The sequence below is a fragment of the Lygodium microphyllum genome, chromosome 2 (genome assembly GCF_053477565.2).
Source record: "Lygodium microphyllum isolate KBCC chromosome 2, Lygodium_microphyllum_v1.1.10, whole genome shotgun sequence".
NCBI classification, from domain to species: domain Eukaryota; kingdom Viridiplantae; phylum Streptophyta; class Polypodiopsida; order Schizaeales; family Lygodiaceae; genus Lygodium; species Lygodium microphyllum.
The window spans coordinates 80,137,570-80,158,473 of NC_141136.1; the positions used below are offsets into that span (position 1 = coordinate 80,137,570).

Consider the following 20,904-nt stretch of genomic DNA (forward strand, 5'->3'; position numbering starts at 1 on the left):
TAAAGATGATGTAGTCTTGTAATCTTTAACACCTTCCCTCAAGGTCAATATGATCTACATGCAATGAAAGTGAAATTGTAAAGATTGAAGATAGACATGTGACATCCATGATAAGATCCTTCCTTTATGAGAGGAAAAAAAGTAACGAGAGCATTTCCTTACTCCTAAATCATCCTTCCCTTAAGAGAAGCTCCTTCATTCCAAGATGAGATCTATGTTTGATGAAGATGTCTCCAACTAATGGTTTGGTGAAGATAACAATTACATTCTCCTTGGTATTACAATGCTACAATACACTTTCTTTATGTATCTTCTCACTAATGAAATGCTCTGAGAATGATATGCTTTGCCCATTGATTATGAACCAGATTCCTTACAAAAACCTCTATTGAAGTATTACCATAGGAGATAGGGGTACCTATGGAGTCGTCACAATGTCTAATCTCAAGTGGGAATGTCCTCAACCAAATAGCCTCACAAGCCTAAGTTGAAAGAGGTGTATATTAAACCTTTGTAGAAGAAAAACTAATAGTATTTTACTTTTTAGAACCCAGTGAAATAAGTTCATTACCTAAGGAAAAAGTGTAACCTATAATAAACTTGCAATGATCCAAGTTTAAGACATCATCAAAATTTGAAAATCCATGTAGAGACAGACTATTTCTAGCATATTTAGTTCCCTACTGCCTAATAACATTCAAGTATCACATTCTTTTATTGCATCCCAATGAGATATTGCATAAATTGAGCCAAGGTATCTACTGCGAAATATCTCTCACTTGGTAATAGTAAAGAAAATCAACATACCAATCAAAAGCACTATACTTTTAAACATCAAAATTAGGTTTTTTTCATCCTTAGAGAGCATTCTTGTCTTTTTTCTCTATGGATAGTAGACATAAACATGATATCTGCTATAAACAAGTTGTCGTTTGTATTCTTCTTCTTCTATATTGTGTCACCTTCAAGAACTTTCCAACCTACACATTCCTCCACAATGATATCTTTGGATGCAAACATACTTCTTTTGTTAGGATCATATGCTTGATATATTTTTCCAACATTACTATAATCCACGAGAACACATTTGATAGATTTAAAATCTAATTTCTTTCTATGATTATCAGCTGTATGAGCATAAGCAATGCTTCCAAACAATTTCAAATGACTTAGTACTAGGTTATGACTAGCAAAGGCTTCAAAAATAGTTATGCCTTTCAAAACCAATGAAAGACCTCTTCATTAGGTACCAAGTTCTATTGTCAACTTTACCCCATAACATATTAGGCCTAACTTTATCCTTGGAGCATACATTTGGTAGCCTCTACTAATACCCTATTCTTCCTCTTAGCTTCACCATAAGGTTTTCTAATGTAAGCTACTTGTCTCTTAGTTCTATTATCCAACAAAAAAGCACCAAACTTCTTAAAAAGCACACACCACCTCTATCAAACCTAAGAATTTTGATTCTTCTCCTTGTTTCATTCTCAACCATGAATTTGAGTTTCAAGAAAGTAGAGAAATTTTCATTACTTTGTTTGAGAAAGTATATCCTAGTATATTTTGAATAGTCATCAATGAAGGTAACAAAATGGATTGAACCATTCAATCAAGGGGTTTAAGAAGGACCCCATACATTATTATGAATGACATCTAAGACTATAGAGCCCTTGTGAAGATTCTATTGAATCTTTGTCTTGCTTGCTTGAATAGAAATAAGCTTCACATATACAAAGGTGACTGTGTAAAGTTGAATTCCTATTGCCATAGATCTCAAGGTCAACAAGATTTTGAAGTTCAAATGGCTATATCTTTTGTACAATAGCTCTATCAAGAAGAGCAAGTGCATATTTTGTATGGATATGATGGAATACTTGGGATATATTTTACCAAAGAAAATTTGGCTGAGCCTATGAAAGTGAAGGCATCCTAGATCAGATGGTACCAAGGACAATCAAAGAAATTGGAGGATTATTGGGACTAACAAGATGGCATCAAACCTTTATAAAAGACTATTCTCTTATAGAAGTATCCTTATCAAATCATTTAAAGAAAATCACTCCAATTATATGTGTAGTTAAGCACCAAGAAAGCTTTGATAAAATCAAGGAATGTATAACTACAATCATAGTGCCCTAACTTCACCTAAGAATTTGAAATGATCACCGATGCAAGTGAACTTGTGATTGTAGGAGTGTTGGTGCAAGAAGAAAAACCTATTGCTATGGCTTAGACTTCATGGAAGTTGAAACCTTGTGAATCCTTGTGAGGTCTACTACTATGTCTTGTCTCTCTCTCCATGATGAGGGTCTAAAGTACTACAATCAAGATGGTTCGTCACATTTTTTGCTTACTTCCTCTGAGGGTTCACTAGCTTATAGCCACTAAGCCATCCCTAATCTTTGGTGGAAATTCAGTGCATCATTTTGCAAATTGTTGACTACACTAGTCTCACATGACAATGCTATTGAGTAGGAAATTCTACTTGTCTTATTGAGCTTTTCTATGCTTGCATTATTCTCATAACACTCATCCAAGTTGTATCTCAACTTTGTGGACTATTATGACTCTCATTTTGACATCTACATTTTGAAAGTGTTCTAGTCACATATAATAGTAAAACAATGATGGAGGGGAGAGAGAGAGAGAGAGAGAGAGAGAGAGAGAGAGAGAGAGAGAGAGAGAGAGAGAGAGAGAGATGATATGGTAGCCACAATAAAGAAGAAGAACCAAAGAAATACTGCAACCTTTGTGTTCTTGTAGGACATGCATTGAACACTTCTTTGCCTTCCCTTGAAAATAAGAGTATTGTTGTTGTTGGAGATTACGTATCTATTAGGAGGGATTTTGTTAATGGTGTGGAGAATTCCCATGTATGTTGATACATGATTACATGATGAGGGTTAGGAGTGCTAAGAGGCAATATGCCAAGAAGGATATGGCAATGTTGTGGAATCAAAATTCATATTTTTGGACCTTCCTTTTGGTGGCATCCTTCATAAAGGCAATCCTTGTCCCCCATGTGATATAGATTGTCAGACGATCATGTGTGATATAGGATTGCCCTTGCTACCTCCACCTTGGCAGATTATGGTTGGTTATTGCCTTTTTGGTATTCAAAAAGTATTGTGTATTAGAATTAGAATATATTGAAATATGTGACAATTTCTCTTGTACCATCTGTCTTGCAAGATAGAGGGAGAGATACACACACATTTTTTATTTGGAGATATGCTGTTAAGTGGTGGTTGAGCATGTGCCCCCTTTTGGGTGTTTTGACATTGGTGGTGCTCAAGTCGAGGTTCATTGACTAGATTTCTTAAGTTTTTCCTTTTGTGTTTATATGATCTTTTATGTCTTGAATTCTTATGTTATCATGCCTTAGGGATTTATGCTCTCATACACCTTGTTTTGTTGTAGTGTGCTTTGTCAATGTTGTCCATGATATGATGCCACGGAATGGAATCTCATTTGTTTCTCTCAAAGAGCATTCCACTCTTCCAGATACTACACATGCATCCTAATGAATATGTTGCACACCACTATTTGCCCATTACCATGGCAAGGGCCAAGAAAAGATGGGATAAAATGGTGCATATGCATGGAGAGGAGCCATACCTTAATGGCATGCTTCTTGGAGCTATTGTGCCCTAAAGGAAGTATATGCCTCAAGATGGGTTGTGACACCACACCCATTGTGGATCCTTAGACGTGGATGATGACCTCATTTCCTCTTGGATGCAACCAATGTTAGCACAAGCCAGGCAAGGAGGGAATGTGGAGGTCACTTCTTCTAACACTAGTGATCAAGTGGATGAGAGAGGGGGTAAAAACCCATATGATTAGTGAGCCTCTAGTCCTCTTATTTCATGTGACAATTTCTATAATGTCTCTTTGGATTGCCATGCAACTTACTTAGTCATGTCATTGGGCCATAATTAAGGTAATAATATTGTATGTTTAACTTGATTAATACAGCCATTATGCTTAGCATGAAAGGGAGCATGATATACAAGTTATTGTAGGGCTTGTCATTATTTGTTAGAATTTTTTTTGGAAATTTAAGATTTTGAATTAGTGTCTTTAGTTTTAGAAATACAACTCTTTTCCTTAGTTTCTTTTTTTGAAAGAAATTCTCCTTAGGATTGATTTTGGTAGCTATGGAAATTGCTTATTATATGCTTTCTTTCTGCTTTTCCAGAAGTGTGCTACCTATATTTATGGAAGCAAAGGTAAGAATGGTGGACGAGCCATGTTTTGATCTAGACTACCCAAAGCCTCAAAGAAGGCATAGTATGTTTACCGATGATGAGTGCAAGTTTGCATGGACTAGATGAAGAGGTCATAATCAATGTCACATTCTTTGGTTTGGAGGTCATCTAGAAAATTTGAAGCAAATACATTTTATACTATTCTTGTAGCACTTACCAAAAATGAAGTTTGCTATGAAAGCACTTTGATACTTTTCTTTTGGAATATGCATTCACCAAATCCTTTGATAGTGTGTGTGCACTAAATACTTTGCATTGTGATGCTAGTTTTCTAATAAGAGTATCGACTTGCAAATTTTAAGTTGTGTTAAGATGTTTTCAATATTGAGCATAAAAAGCATATTATTATTATGGTGCAATATTGTTATTGTTATGTTATGGACAATGAATAATATTGTTATGGTATTTTAGACAATGTTAACCCAATGTTTAACATCTTGAAACAATAGCAACAATATTGTTGTGGTGCACTATTGTTATTGTTTGTTATGGACAAGCAGTAATATAGTTATGGTATTTTAAGTGATGTTATGCTATTGTTTTATGGTGACTTGAAGTTTGTGGTACATTGTTAAGCCTATGAGACATTCCTTGCCACGTGTCGCTCGGTTTTCTCATCTTGCTCAAAAAAGTTCTCATTGCTATTCATCTTGCTCAAAAAAGTTCTCATTGACCCTATAGCAGTTGCAATTGAGAGAGAGAGAGAGACACCCCCCATATAACTCAACGTTAACAAACACACAAAGATATGGCGATATGTGAAGTCTTAACGGTATTTTCATTTCAGTAATTTAATGCTATTTTCCTATTTTATGTGCTAAGGAAAATTGACGCCCAAACTGTTCACTACAGCATTGGGTAAGCCAAAAAATTTACACTCTCTCCCAATCTAGTACCTTCCAAAGTTAAACATTGCTCCTTGAGCAACACTAACAAACCTAAATACATGCTACAAGTTGCTAGTCCATGTCCTTGGCCATCAAATGGACAACAAACCTTGAGTTGTATCGTTCACACAAGATTCTAGGTGTGAGGTGCAACTTCTTAAAACAAGATTCTAGGTGTGAGATGTAACTTCTTAAAAAAATTTCATGTTGACATATAATCATGGTTGCAACTTGCTAGTGAAGTACAAAGATTTCCACGTTGAAGGTTGCAAAGGGGGCGCTGAGATACTGGATTCAAAAAGCAAAACGTGAGAAACAGTGCATTTTCCTCTTTGCTCCCTGGCGTACTAAAAACAAGGCCAGGACATCGGAGAGATGATGTTACAGAACTGCCAGAAGAGAAAAATACTATACCTAGTAGTCAGCACTAGAAAATCAGAACTGTCCTTGGCTGTCTCATTGATACAGGGCTTCTTACAAGGTCCACCATGTAAGACCTCAGCCTGATGCCATCGTGCGCTTCACCAGGCGGTCTGAACTGGTCGGCTTGAAGAGCACTCCAGTTCTGTCAGCTTGCACACTCAATAGTCCTATCTTCTGATCCATGCAAGTCTGGTTTGTAACACTTAGCATGTAGCTCAAGCTTGCACTGAAGAGCCATGGATCGAGCAAAACGAGACATGCTGGCTATCTTTTCTCAAAATACCAAACTCCATTTTTGCAGGTTGTATCTGCTGTGAAGTTCCCTTTGTAAAATACATCACTCACATGGTCAGAGACTCCATTGTGACATCAGAAATCTTGAAAAGGACAAGACTTGGTAAGTGCCCTCTCAGAACAGTGATCTACTCCATGACATAATGGCTTTCAGCAGCAGTGAATACCTCTACCAATGCTTTGCCAGCTGTTGAAACTGTCTTCTACAGACTGTTCATCACTCCTTAATTATACTGGTAGAATGTGGATAGGTGTTCAGAAAGTCCTTAATAGTGTCCTTCCCCTTCCATGGACCGCTCTATCGTTCGTCATACTGCTGGATTTCAAAATAAAGGACATCCCCCTTTTCTTGCCATCGTTTTCGCCATGCAAGAAAAGCAGTTTCATATTTGCATTGTAATTCTTTTAGCTCTTGTGCATACTGATGGGCTAATGTCCTCAGTTCCTGCTTCACAAGTTCATTCGAGCCATCTTTACTGACAGCCTTTCTGGAATAAGACATGCATCGAGCAGTTTGATGATTAAGCTCTCTCACAAAGCAATCTATTTGCCTTTTCCTATCCATAATTAGAGCACATAAGTCATCAGCAATCCATCTTTTACCCTTGCATCTTGTCAACCTTATACTCTCTACAGCTCTATTATATACAGAACCTAAAACACCTTGTCCTTGCTCAAGCAAGGCTGAATCCTTGAAGTCAAAACTATTTGTTGAACCAAAGGGGTTCAATTCATCACCTTGTTGCCACTCTCCGAGTCCTATGCCTTGCTCCTCATCTAGATGGATCCTGCACTCAGGTGTATGGGAATGATACATTACTTCTTCAAAACGACCGTGCATCATGTTGTCTGTCTGTGGATGGTAAGAATGATCTGTAAACATGCTTTCTGAGGACACTGTAGATAGATGATCGGAAGGCCATTGGCTGTTTTGAAACTGGTTATTGGTAACCGGTTCATCATTTAACTCTTTGCTTTCAACACCTTCATCAATGGCAACGCCCGGCTTCCATTCAGGCACCATGGCCAGGACTGCAGCATCTATCATTTCTGCAATTGTAGTGACATCCTGATCTGCAAGTTCTAGTTCTGCAACCATCTCACTAGCAACACACATTGCTGTGTCGCTCTCCACATCAAAAGGGAAATGGATGATTCGAACCTCACCTGAATACAGGAGAGCACTGTATCAAGTCCGAAAGCCTAAATAATGTAATTTTTTATGATGGGCCTTGGCCTTGCAATGCCAACATTTATTTCGCTGCATAGCTAACTTGCATTAAACAACTTTTTGTGGTGCTACACAAACTTTTACCTTCAGAATCTGCAATACGGAGGCGCAGGTGCACTTTGTCATTCTCTCTCTTTTTACCCTTCACCCTAAAATCCATGCTTCGGCTCTTCTTTTCCTTGAAATCAGCAACATCTGGCATGTTAAGAGATCTGGAATGCTGAGTTGCTAAGTCATTCGCTCCAACTAATAAGGGAGCACTATAATTTCTCTTTCCCATGAGAGCTTCAGCAACATTCATGTCACCCACAGTTACCATGCTTTTACTGAAACCAAGAAATGGCTCATGCAGATCTTGATCATTATTATACTGGAGGAATGGGTCCATGAGAAGTTCTCTAGCAGATAACCGCCGCGACGCAGAAGCAAGACATTTCTCCACAAATTGACGGAGATAAGGATCCTTAACCTTCTTCAATGCAGCGGGTTTTCCCCCCTATTAATTCCCAAAAACAAACCATGGAATAAAAACAAAAAAGGTGAAATGGCGCATTGTTTAATCATCCTAGTGTAAACTGACAATAGTCTGGAGGAAAAAGACTGACAAAGCCCTGACCCCTTGAGGCACACACCACCCTAGTGTAAACTGACACTAGTCTGTAGCAAAAAGACCGACAAAGCCCTGACCCCTCGAGGCACACACCATCCTATCCAAACTAGCTTGGAAAGTTTATTTGCAATAAGAACTTTACCGAAGTGACTTTCTTGTATATCTGAGCAGCATTGGTGCATTCACTATATGGATACTCAAATGTAGCCATCTCCAGCAAGCACATCCCAAAAGAATATATGTCAACTAACTCTGTATATTCTTCTTCATAAAATTCTGGAGCCATAAATTCAGGTGTACCTGCACAAAGTTACAAACTCGCTTTAACATTGTGTGATCATAACACGTTCATGGAGGTGCACCAGCAATCCTACCAATCACGCTATGAGCTGAATGCGCTTGATGAAGAATTGCTGCTAAACCAAGGTCCCCAATTTTCACTTCCCCTTGATTCCCATTTATGAAAATGTTATCACACTTCAAATCACGGTGTATAATAGGGGGATCATGACTATGCAGATATAAAAGGCCTCGCAAAATCTGACGTGACCAGTTCTTTACTGCCCTGATGTCCATGTGTTTGTGCCTTAGACGATATCTGGTGCAAAATTTAGTCAGACTCTAGAACTTTTCTTGACAGTTAGTAGAAGAGTGTAAAACAGAGAGTAAAACATGTACTTACTGCCTTAAAGTGCCTGATGTAAAAACTTCAGTAATGAAGTTGATGTTTTGAGCATCCATGTCAATCCATGAGTGATAAAACTTAATAATATTTTTGTGCTTCAATGTTTTCAATAAATGAACTTCAGATAGCAGTCGTTCCAGATCCTCTGAGCTGCGTACAACATTTTGCAGCTTGATTTGGTTCCAAGCTACTTCAATGCCATCAATCTCATCAAAAGCCCTGTATCTATTCAGGTTGTCAAGGTAAAACACTAGTTTTCTGTGAACTTTAAATATAAACACTTCATGGAAAATAACTGAGTACAAACACACGCAGGATACACAGTCTTGAATGCCCCCCTTCCAAGAACTTCCTTGTACTGTTGAAAAACAAAGAAAAGTTAGATATGCTTTCTCACTTTTTACACTATCTTTTCCAGTGCCAGAAAAAAGTTGTGTGCAAGTACAGTGTAGGTGCAGTCAGCCTCTGAAAGTATTTACCCTGATAAACGGCTCTTTTCAAACACAGAAAGACCTCAAGCTTCTTACACCCAATCTGCTTGCACTGACTAGGCAGAGACTTGTACATGATCTCATGGCTACATGGTCTCATATATACAGTTCAGCTATCAGGGAACAGAGTCCATACAGCTTCAAGCAAGGTAATTGGACTGTAGAATCCCTTTTTCTACATTAAAAAAGGTGTTGCTAACTATATTACTCAAAAGAAAATACAACAGAGTACATGCACTCAACAGGCTAGCTGGATCTGAAATCCACAGTGCATACAAATCATATCTGTAAAAAGCCTCTCAGTGCAAACTGGGGAGATCAGAGAAAGAAGCCATGGAGGAGTGTAACACCACCAGGGTTTGCATCCTGTAGAGTTAAAACACAGGCTAGGCAACCCTGGTCCCTGGGTTTGCACTGTGCGGGAATGGCTGCCAAAGCTCCCATCATGCCAAGAGTCTCTTTGACGCTGCTTGCAATGGCTCCTGAGGGAGTGAATGATGGATGACCAGAGCTTCATCAAGATAGCATATACCGAAAGGCTCTCTCCACTGACAATCAGCTGGCAGTGGGCCTTCTAAATGTGCCACCTTGTGAAGCTGCCAATTATCTCCCATACCTCTGTTTGCAATGGAGTAGGCTCCAATAACTGTTGGTTGGGCAAAGCCTCTGTGCCCACTACTGCACATGAACCAGTCTTGATAACGATTGTCATGCACCTCAGCCTCATTGAGTAAATAGTGTCCCTGACTGACTTGCTGCCAGCAGAAAGCACCCCAGGTGACACACCAGAGGCCAGGCTCTACTCGACAGAGGATTCTAGAAGTTCCTCTCTAGACCAATAATGCAGCCTCACAAGACCACATGCAATGGTTCTGAGGCTCTAGACCCTGCTATGGCCAATGGGCAAACCCCATCCTGCCACATTTGAGCCAAACAGCTGCCCACTGCTAGAACCCCCATAGGCCTCTAGCCATGAGAAGTATGAGACCATCCTCAGCCACCAGCTATCCCATAGGCACTTCCAAAAAGTTGTCTGAAGGGGTCCATAATACTATGCCCCACCTAGTGTCAGTTATATGTGGGAGCCCAATCCATATCATCCTGCAGTAAAATATGCATGTCAATCCATGTAGTGTAGGCAAAGAAACTCACTCCCGTCCATAACAGAAATGAGGCAGGCCAACTCCACTATCTTAAATCCCAATCCAACTCATCCAGCATTCGGCCCTCTCAAATCCATAGCTACCACTTCTGGATGCCTGACCATGCACTACATGTGTCAAGCTTTCTTCCCTCAGAGAACTGTGGCTGGAATCCCCCCCAAAGGAGGTGGGGAATAGCTAAGTTCTAATGTCAGTTGTCTAGTGCTAACCCACCACCCTCCTGTATGGTGAAGAATATGTCTGTGGGGCGCCTCCAATCCTACTTGCCACCAGCACAAGGGTGTTCAAGGGGCAAAGGCGAAAACTAGGCTGCCCAGCTATAAGGCTCTCCAAGAGGGGGGCAAGCCACTCCTATAGAATTGTTGCATCAATCTCTAGCCATCTAGCTCCTACTGCCCTCCTGCTCAGCACCTCTTGCTGAAGGCTCCCCTGGTCCACAACCCTATAGAAGCCTCTCCAAACTTTGAGAAAATGCAGGTCCAACCTCCCAAATAGCCCACCAGATGTGCATGCACTCACCAAGCCATAACCTATCTGTGTACCCGATCTATGGATTTCAAATGATCCGGCTGTCTGTCAATCTCCTCCTAGCAACATGGGGGCCTCTAGTAGAAAATTCACCTAGATGGTCTCCAAACTCCCCCTAGATGGGGATGACAGTCCTAGAAGCCCTCCTGAAGGAGAAGCTGCCAAGTTCGCCAACCTGGCATGAATCCTCAAACCACTAGCTTTCTCATGCACCTTTGGGGGAGGCTCAACCTCCACCTTACGCACCTTTGGGATATTCCCAGCATGGCATACCTTCCCCTGCTTATCCATGTGTGGACCGATTGATACCACAGTTTGCCACCATGGCAATTCCTAGTGGACCACCTGGTTATGCCATAGAGCGTGGACTGACAATTGCATAAAATTCCCCTACCATTCCCCTTATCCTTCTTTTCAGACACCTCACAGTTCTTCGTCCCTATCAACCAAGCATGCTTTTACTCATAAGACTCATTTTAACAGATCTAAATATACCACTTGGTCAAATCTGCTGAGACATGTTCTTAACTCTCAAAACTTGTGGGACCTTGTCCAGGGGCTGGAACCCCAACAAAACCCACATCTTGTTCCACCAGAGGTTGCCCACTCATGAAAGGCTAGAAATGCCTTCGTTATCGTCGAGCTAATGCAAGGTCTACTCCTTGAATTTCACTCATAACTATAGCATTTTGACCTAGTATCAGAGTGATGGAAACACTTGAATTCTCCACCATAGGGGCTCCTATGTAAGCGTTGGGAAGAATGTGAGAATGACAATATTTTGAATTTAACCAACTCAATCAATTATCACCATGAAATTAGAAGATAGAGAGAGAGAAAGAAAGAAAGATCTATTAATGTCTCTAAAAGGCCACGATGGCCTATGAGACCATAACCAATACAATTGGTATCATCATCTCTCATCAGAGAAGAAAAACAAAATTATGTCTAGATCTACATGATAATCTGAAATGGGAAATGAAAATAAGGAAAGAGTATAGAGTATCTCCCTCTCAGTCTATGGAATGATATAGACGAGTCTATGCGCAAGCTGAGCTGAGAGTGCAGATGCGGAGAGTTGAGAGCAATAGAGAGTGAGAGAGTGAGCACGACACAATTGGTATTTGGTACAATGACAATGTACCACATTTTAGGTTTTGAATATATATAAAGTACAAAGTGTAAGGGTGCGTTCACACCCGAACACAATAAAAGGCACAGTGACCCTTTATTCCCAACAACCTCCCACCTAAAGGCAACGTGCTTGAAGATAGAGGAAAGAATCAGTTAAGTGTATGTATGTACAAAGCTGAAAGACACATATACTATCCAACCCCCAACATCTGGCGGCAATGAGCAAACCGCTCGGTTGGGAGACCTTTCCTGAGAAGGTCTGCAGGATTCTCATCTGTATGTACCTTGACAAGTTCAATGTCTTTGCTATCAAGTACATCCCTGATGAAGTGATACTTCACCTGTATGTGCTTTGCCTTTGCATGAAAGACAAGATTCTGTGCTAGCATGATAGCATTCTAACTGTCACAGTGGAGGATAAGAACCTCTATAATCCCAAGCTCTCTCACCAGATGTGAAAGCCATAAAGCCTCTTTGCATGCCTTTGTGGCAGCCACATATTCTGCCTCTGTGTGGTAGATAGTGCGACACACTTTTGTAGCCTAGGTATCCAAGAGATTGCTCCTCCTGTGAACATAAACACATATCCTAAAGTAGACTTCCTGCAGTTAGGATGGCCAGCATAGTCTGCATCCGTGAAACCAACAATAGATGACTTCTGCTTACCAAAGTAGATACACAAATCATTTGTGCCCTTAAGGTATCTAATGATACCCTTCACTGCTTCCCAATGCTTTTTACCAGGATATGCCATGTATCTGCCAACTACTCCCACCGCAAATGCAATGTTAGGACGTGTAGCAACCATAGCATATATCAAGCTACCAATAGCTAAAGCATAAGGTATCTTGGCCATTTTAGTCTTACCATCATCTGATGTAGAGCTGTCGTCTGTACTAAGTTTCACATATGGAGACAATGGTACACTAATAGCTTTCCTCCCCTCCATATTGAAATGTTGCAAAACTTTCGTTATATACTCTTGCTGTTAAGACTTTTTGATCTGTCTCTGAATATATGCATGCCAAGAATGTGATTTGCCTCGCCAAGATCTTTCATATCAAAGCTATTGTGTAGGCTCTGTTTTAAGGAGTCCAAGGCATGAACATCCTTGCTTGCAATTAGCATGTCATCCACATACAATACCAAGAGAATAAGGCTGTCATCTACTGCCTTCTTGGTATATAAACAGTAATCAACTTGAGAACGATGAAATCCCTGAGATTGCATAAATGTATTAAATTTGTGATATCATTTAAGTGGTGCCTGCTTCAGCCCATATAGACTTTTGTTGAGTTTACATACCATGTGCTCTTTTCCTTTTGCAACAAAACCATCAGGCTGCTGCATATAGATTTCCTCATGCAGATCACCATGTAAGAAGGCGGTTTTTATATCCATCTGCATGAGTTCCATGTTCTCAGATGCAACCAAGCCCAAGATGGTTCGCAAAGTAGTCATTCTGACTATAGGAGAAAAGATTTCATCAAAATCAATTCCATGTTCTTGCTTGTAACCTTTAGCAACCAAGCGTGCCTTGTACTTGGGCAAAGAACCAGAAGTGACTTTCATTTTATAAACCCATTTGTAGGGTAGCACTTTTTGTCCTTTTGGCAAAAGTACCAAATCTCAAGTGCCATTCTTTATGAGAGATTCCATCTCTGATAACATTACTTTTTGCCATTTCTTACTATCTTGTCTGTCCATTGCTTTTTGGAAGCATGACGGTTCACACAATCTCTTAACATGACATAATCAGCCACATAGTTGACTCATTTACAGCATCATTCATTGCATTCTCAAGGACATTTTTAGCAGGTATTTGCTGTTGTCTAACAGGCATTCTTTGCTATCCTATTGGTACATCTTCCTGGAGTATAGCCCTTCAGACCTCCTCTCTTCTTTCGGGCTGTTTGTGCATGCGATCTTCCCGGAAGATGACATCATTGCTGCGTACTACTTTTCTTTTCTCGGGATCCCATAATCTATACCTCATTTCACCTTCATCACCAATATCCTAAGAAAATACATTTACAAGACTTTGGGTGCATACGAAGGTGGCTTGCCCGACCACACTTCTTGGAAAACTCCCCTCTCCCCCCCCCAAAAAAACTTGTTTGGTGTCTGATTAATCAAGTGTACGGTTGTCATAACAGCCTCTGTCCAAAAACCATGGGGTAAAGCAGCGTGTGACAGCGTTGTATGGACCTTGTCATCCATGGTATATACAGTCCTTCAGCTTCTAAGGCCACATCTCAGGCTGCTTCCAAAGTATCAGGCTTTGTTAGCTTGATAGCTCACTGTGCCGTCAGATGTAATCCATGGATAAATTTTCTTATCTCCATATTGGAAGGAACTTCATTAAGAGATGTAAAATTAAGAGAAATAGTTGCAAACCTATTGATATATATTTCAACATTGTCTCCATGGCGTTGCTTCAACTCATCCCATTCTTGTTGCATATCGGCTTTAAAGGATGAAGGCAAAAGCTTCTTGTTGAACATCTCCTTAAATTCTTTCCAAGACTTGGGTTCCTTTCCCTCTTGAACAACTCTGAGCCACCAATTCAAAGGGGCATCCTTTAGATGCATTTTATCCAGTTTAATTCTTTATTTTTCTGTCTAATCTTCACTACCAAAAGCAACATCAAAATCTCTACTAAAAGACACTTTCTAAGAATCTAACTTACCATAAAAAATGTTAAACTTGACGCTCTTCTCTCCACACTTGAAGTTTCTTTTAGCATTGTTTTTCTTTGCTAAAAAGCATCTTTGGAGATTCAACTACCATGAAAATGGCCAATTCTTTGACTTTTTTCTTGCCCTTCTATATGAAGGTATTCTTGGAACAAGAGGAAATAGCTTGTGTACGATGCGACTTTGAAGTCATTGCTTGGATGGATCCTTGAATGATAGGTGATGTCTTACATTTCATAGATTTAATTGCATCAATAACATTGATACCTTTTATTCTAAGATAGGCCTTCACAGCCGTAGTACCATTTATATCAAACGCCTTCTCAGTAAGAAAATCTTTAAAGACCTTCGCTTTAGCTCGTGCTTTAGCCCTTCCCTCCATCAAAGCTTGAATTTTTGGATCGGCTTCTAGCTCCTTATATCTTTGTATCTTCTCATAATCAAAGAAGCATACAAATATAGAGAATTAAGAGCTTTCCACTTGTTCACCAAGATTCTCCTTTTCGCCTCTTGACATGGTGAGAAAGTTAGGCCCAAAGATCGCCACCCAAGAAAAGTTCTTGCAAAGCACAAGTTTTTGCTCTGAAATCAATATAAGTGTGGAAAGATCGTGAGAATGACAATACTTTCGACTTAACTAACTCAATCAATTATCACCATGAAAATTTAAATTTAAAAAAAAAATAAAAAAATAAAAAATAAAAAATAAATATATATATATATATAGAGAGAGAGAGAGAGAGAGGGGTCGACACCACGTTGAGAGGATAAATGGCCCCTCCCCCTTTACAAGAATTTATTGAAACAAAACCACGAGCACGAAGTGCCTGAACCACATACAAAAGGACTAATTTGTTGCAATTCTGATAATTAGGATTTTGAAACACTAGTTTCTGCAAACTAGAGAGAGAGAGAGAGAGAGAGAGAGAGAGAGAGAGAGAGAGAGAGAGGAGTCGACACCACGTTGAGAGGGTAAATGGCCCCTCCCCCTTTACAAGAATTTATTGAAACAAAACCACAAGCACGAAGTGCCTGAACCACATACAAAAGGACTAATTTGTTGCAATTCTGATAATTAGGATTTTGAAACACTAGTTTCTGCAAACTCCGAATAGCAAGCGGATTTTCTTCTTTAGTGCTTGGATTAGATCAATCTAAGTAGAAAGTGCTTCTTGGATGAGAGATAGATAGGAGAGTACAAAGCATGTGGCTGAAATTTCAGCATTGGAGCTTATTCTAAATGAAGAAAGAGACCTCCAATATATAGATGTGGAGATTGAGTGCTCAAAAGTGAAAAGTAGAGGCTATAAATGACAACGTGTTTGCTTGGGTGCTCAAAAGTGAAAAGTAAAGGTTACAAGTGACAAAGTGTTTGCTGAAAATGACAAGTATAGGAACACTTGTGTCTTCAAAATGATACATATCCTATTTTAAATGCCACAGGTCACTTTTCTAAAGAAAGAAGCTTCCAAACCTTGTATTCTAAAAATCTCTCAAATGATTAAGAATTTGAGATAGTTGCTGAAGACAAAATTGTTTGAGATAGTTTCTTGAGTCTCCTTGAAACTCCTCAATTTCAACTACTGAAATTCAAGTCCTAGGCCCTCAATTTTGAGGATGCATCTTAAGGCGGTTGTCAAAACTCTAATTTCTGTTGTAAATTAGGGTTCACAATAGAGATTGACTAAAATCTTTTCCTTTGATAGCCCAAATTGTTGGAAAATGTTGAGATAACTTGAGAGATGGCTAGGAGATGAGAGAGAATGCTATAAAGAGAAATTTTAGAGTCTTATCGCAAGAAATACTAAAAAGCTACTGGTGCCCTACTCAAATAGTCATGAAAGCTATCATCTATAACTTAAGACCACCAAAAGGACTGCTAGCCCCCTCCTATATGCTATTATCTGCACACTACGACCTTGGATTGCTATTACCTGCTACCTGGAGGGCTCCAAACTACTATCACATGTTGTAAGACTGATCCTTGGTAGCTGCAAATCACATAAGCAACCTCTCCTTGCTCTCTAATAGCCACCTTCCTCATAATGGTTGGAATAGACTTTTACTAGCTCCTAAAAACGTTTTTTTCACTTACAAGGGCAAGTTTTGTCGAGTGATAGCCTTCTAATCCCATTTTTCAGCATTATCCAACTTATTAATTTAATTTTTTAAAATATTAATTCTAAAAATTTAATTTAATAATTATTATGGTACTCAAAAAATTAATTTCACCTACTAATAATTGAATTGGTTGGGCCAAATTATCTTCCAAGTATCCCTAGGCAGTTATTAGCCCTTAGACGGGCATTAATTAATTAATTTATGCCTTCTCTCTAACATTGCCACCAACATTATTGGCCAATAAATTGGTCTAGGCCCAAATCGGACACCACCGGGTACCACCTAGTACCTATCACCCATAACTTATTACAACTTTTGCCTTTGACATCAATTGATATTTTAAGGTCTTGGATCCCGATTTCATGAGGATATGTATTTTTGAAACCTCACTTAACATGTGGATTAACTTTTAATCACATGATTAAGTAAATGTTGTACATGTGAGGCGTAATTGGGATTAGAGTAAATTTACGAGCCGGGACTCGAGGAAATCACAGGATGTCAAAGGCAAAAGTTGCTATAAGTTATGCCGCATAAGTACTTAGTGGTATCTGGTGCCACTTGTTGGCCTAGGTCATTTAGTTGGCCATTAGTGTCAGTTTGTGACACTAGGAAAGTGGTGTTTAGTGGTATCTAACGCCAATGGTTAAAGATGACGCAGAGACACTTGGGAATGGAAGTTCCCTAGCCAATTTCATTATTGGTCAGTCAGATTATTTTTCAGGGCACTGAAATAATTATTAGATTAATTTTCAATATTTAAAGACTGAAAATTAATATTTAATTATAGATAATGCTAGAAAAAACATTTGGGAAGGCTGTCACTTGTTGAAAATGCCCATGCAATACCAAAAAACGTCTTTAGAAACTGGAGAGAGGCATTTTTAGTGTATTTAACCTACAAGAGAGAAAGGAGATGCTGTTGGTCTGATTTGCAGCCATTGGAGGATCTTCTGAGGCAGCCAGGGGCTAGAAAAGACCAATCAACAGCAGGTGACAACATCTACAGCCTGTTGAGACATGGCAACAGCAATAAATAACTGATTTTTTTCAGTTCTTTGCATCTACAAGCTGTTGAGATAAGGCAACAGCTGTAAATGACAGATTTTCTTCAGTTCTTCACGAAGAAACTCTAAATTTTCTCTCTCTACATCTTTCTCTCTCATCTCCCAACCATTTCACAGCCTTGCTCAAAGATCTCAGCATTTGGACCCTTGGAGACTGAAAATTTGCAAATTTCTCTGCTATAAACTCTAATTTACAACAGAAATTAGGATTTAGCAACAGCCTCGGGAAGCGTGCCAAAAATTGAAAGCTTCAAGACTTGGATTTTTTAGGATTGAAGATGAATTTCAGCTAAATTCAAGTGGAGGACTAGCCAGCCATTGAATTTGGCGCATTTCCATCGTCTATGAAGTGGATGAAGGCCAATTAAGTGCCCGAATAAAGGGGCAAATTAGAGTGAAGACTTGCTGGTCACTTTGGACAACAAGGGGAGTTTGGATTGTGAAGGGGATCGGGAGAATCCCATTGTAAATCAACTTTTTCTTCAATAAAGCTAAAGAAATACCGAAAGGGACGCCAATTTTGGGGCCAATTGGGTGTGCATTGTCTAAGATCAGTAGGTAAATTTGTATTTTCAGATTTGCATTTATTGTTTGCTGCTGTAATTAAGTTGTAATCAGGGATTTACCACCCTATCCGAGGAGGAAGACTGGTTACATGGTTTCATTGTCAGGATATCATCAAATCCTTTGAATTGGTGGGCCCGTGGTACCTGATTGCAACTTGGGACTATAGCATTATTGCTGAAATTGTTCTCAGCAGTGAATTACTGCAAGCATGTCTTCACATGGTGATACGGGATGAAGTGGAGAGGATACCTCACTCCTTGGTCAATCACGTGGTGAAGGGGGAAATGCAATGACTGATGTTGGGCATGGTTCTCAGCATGGACAGCATGCTGAAAATGTGGGAAATGACCCAAATGTTGGCACTTCAATGCATAAAGAGGCTGATGACCAACAAGGGGCTGAAGAATTTGATGATAGCTTCAAAGATCGAATGCGTACAGTGGTAAATCTTTTTGCTGAATTGGCAAAGGATCCCCAGTTCACTCGATTCTTGAATGCCCCAAAGAAGGACAACAAAGGCAAAGAGAAGAAGACACCTTCTACAGCTTCGGGACAACCACAAGAACCGAAGGAAATGCGTAAGTCTTCTTTAGAAGAGCCCAAAATGCCTGATGAGCACAAACAATTGGTATCCGTGGGACAGCAAGTGCAAATGCATGGCCAACTTGGTAGTGCCAATCCATGGGAACATGGGCAGCAAGGCAATTATGCAATGCAAGCATGGGACAGCAAGGATACTTTGGTGGTAGTACAATTTTTCATGCTATGGTTGGACAGGCATTGCATACAGGAATGTATGGCACAAATCCCTATGGTATACAGCAACCAATGCATGGCTCACAATGCCCAATGTATCCGGGTAATACAAGTGGAATGCCTAATCCCATGTATGGCAGCATAAGCATGATGCTTGAGGCATAAAGCGGGCCATATGGCACTTGGGTCCAGTTCAGGCAAATGTTTGCTTCAAATTGGTTGACAAGTACCTTTGAAGTAGACATTATGACAGCTTGGAATTAGTTGAATTCCAAAGATTGCAAGAACTTGGATCAGTATAATAAGAAGTTTTAGAATGCATTGCTGCCAGTTACTACTTATCGCACAGTACTTCTCCATGAGTAGGTGGAGAAGTATATTTGTGGTTTGCTAAAGAGTATTCGGGATTTTTGCATTAAGTCCACTATTTCCAGCATGTCTTAGCTTATAGAAACTACTACTACATTTGACACATTGTTGCGTGGAGAGGATGCAAGATTCCACGATGATGATGCCAAGTCACATGTCAAAGAGGCACAAGCTGAGAAAAAGGGTAAATCTGAAAATAAAGCTGAAAATCAAGGCAAATCTAAAAATAGGGCTGGAAAGAGGAACAGATCGCAGAGAAAGATGAAGGGCAAAGAGCAATTGTATCCAAAGCTGTCTATGAGATACTATGGGCCGTTTGTAAGTGTTGGAGAGGATCAGTGATGCATGCTATAGATTGAAATTGCCTCCACACTGGCAAATATACAATGTCTTTCATGTGAGCTTGCTTGGACCTTTTCATGGAGATGTGCCGGAGGATATATCTGCTGAAATTCAGCGGGAGGTTGAAGAGCTCGATGAAATACTGGTACCAAAGCAGATTTTGGCACACAAAGAGAGGAAGATCACGAGTAAGGGTTCCAGAAGGTACTTGGTGAAGTTTCAGAATTATTCACACCAATGGATGCCAAATGGATGGAGGAGGATGACTTGGCAAACCATCTTCAGTTGTTGCAGCTTTACCTTGATGCTTTCCAGCTAGAGCCGACTTTAGTTCAGGCTCAATCAGGTTCAACAGAGCAGAGGTCCAGAGTATTACCTGATGCTTGCGAGGAAGCTAGAACCTCCGCTCCTCAGTAATGGACAGCTCTTGTATGTAGTGGATCTCGGATGTATTCAGCATGCATCCAAGGTACTGCACTGACAGTATGTTTGCCATGAGGTCACTACTTAGTGTACTAGTCATGGTGAGATGTATAGAGATGAGTATGCGTTTCACCCGGGCACTAGAAGTATACTTTTGCATCAGCTTATGATCAATTTGGCATGAATTTTGCCTCAATTTTGAGCCAATTTCTGATCAGTTTCAGTTCAGTTTTTGATCAGCTTGAGAACCGTTTATGGTCACTTTTTGTGTCAATTTTTGCAATGAGTTTGTGATCAGTTTAGGGTCACATTTGCAGCAGTTTGTGATCAGTTCTCAAATCAGCAAAAGTGATCAATTTATGATTAGATTATGCTCAGTTTTCAATGGTTTGCATCTAGTTCCATGGACAAGAGTATATGTTAGGATGCCATTGATGTTTTAGCCATGGTTTATGCTTGGTTATGCTATGCTATGTTTTGGTTTTGCCAGATGAGTTGAGCTCATGAGAAATAGATATGTCACATGACAATCTGGCAATGTTTTTGAGATTCTTTGTGAGTCTTATGTTAAGTTATATTGGCTAGTAATTTTCAGCATATGTTGGGCATATGGAATGGTTGAACAACAGTGCGCAATGTTGTGTTGACTATGATGCCCTATGGAAATTCCAGTGTAGTACTTTGCTTTTGATGCATTTGGCAGTGCAATCGAGGACAATTGCAATGATTTCAAGGGGGAGGGTCGTGAGGACATGCATTTTTGAAACCTCACTTAACATGTGGACTAACTTTTAATCATATGATTAATTAAATGTTGCACATGTGAGGTGCAACTAGGGTTAGAGT

The 20,904-nt window shown here is 39.7% G+C and overlaps 1 protein-coding gene across 1 annotated transcript in view; it reads right to left on the reverse strand.

Annotated features, from left to right (window-relative positions):
• Window positions 1–5,247: 5,247 nt before the first annotated feature.
• Window positions 5,248–20,904, reverse strand: part of LOC148039931 (putative serine/threonine-protein kinase WNK3) — a 30,491-nt gene continuing 14,834 nt past the window's right edge. The window contains exons 3-8 of the mRNA XM_087695338.1: window positions 8,722–8,759; window positions 8,399–8,626; window positions 8,091–8,314; window positions 7,859–8,016; window positions 7,191–7,602; window positions 5,248–7,042 (exon numbers count right to left, since the gene is read on the reverse strand). Coding sequence (XP_087551464.1) covers window positions 6,174–7,042; window positions 7,191–7,602; window positions 7,859–8,016; window positions 8,091–8,314; window positions 8,399–8,626; window positions 8,722–8,759 — 1,929 coding nt within the window. The 3' untranslated portion in view covers window positions 5,248–6,173. The remainder of the gene's footprint in view (window positions 7,043–7,190; window positions 7,603–7,858; window positions 8,017–8,090; window positions 8,315–8,398; window positions 8,627–8,721; window positions 8,760–20,904) is intronic.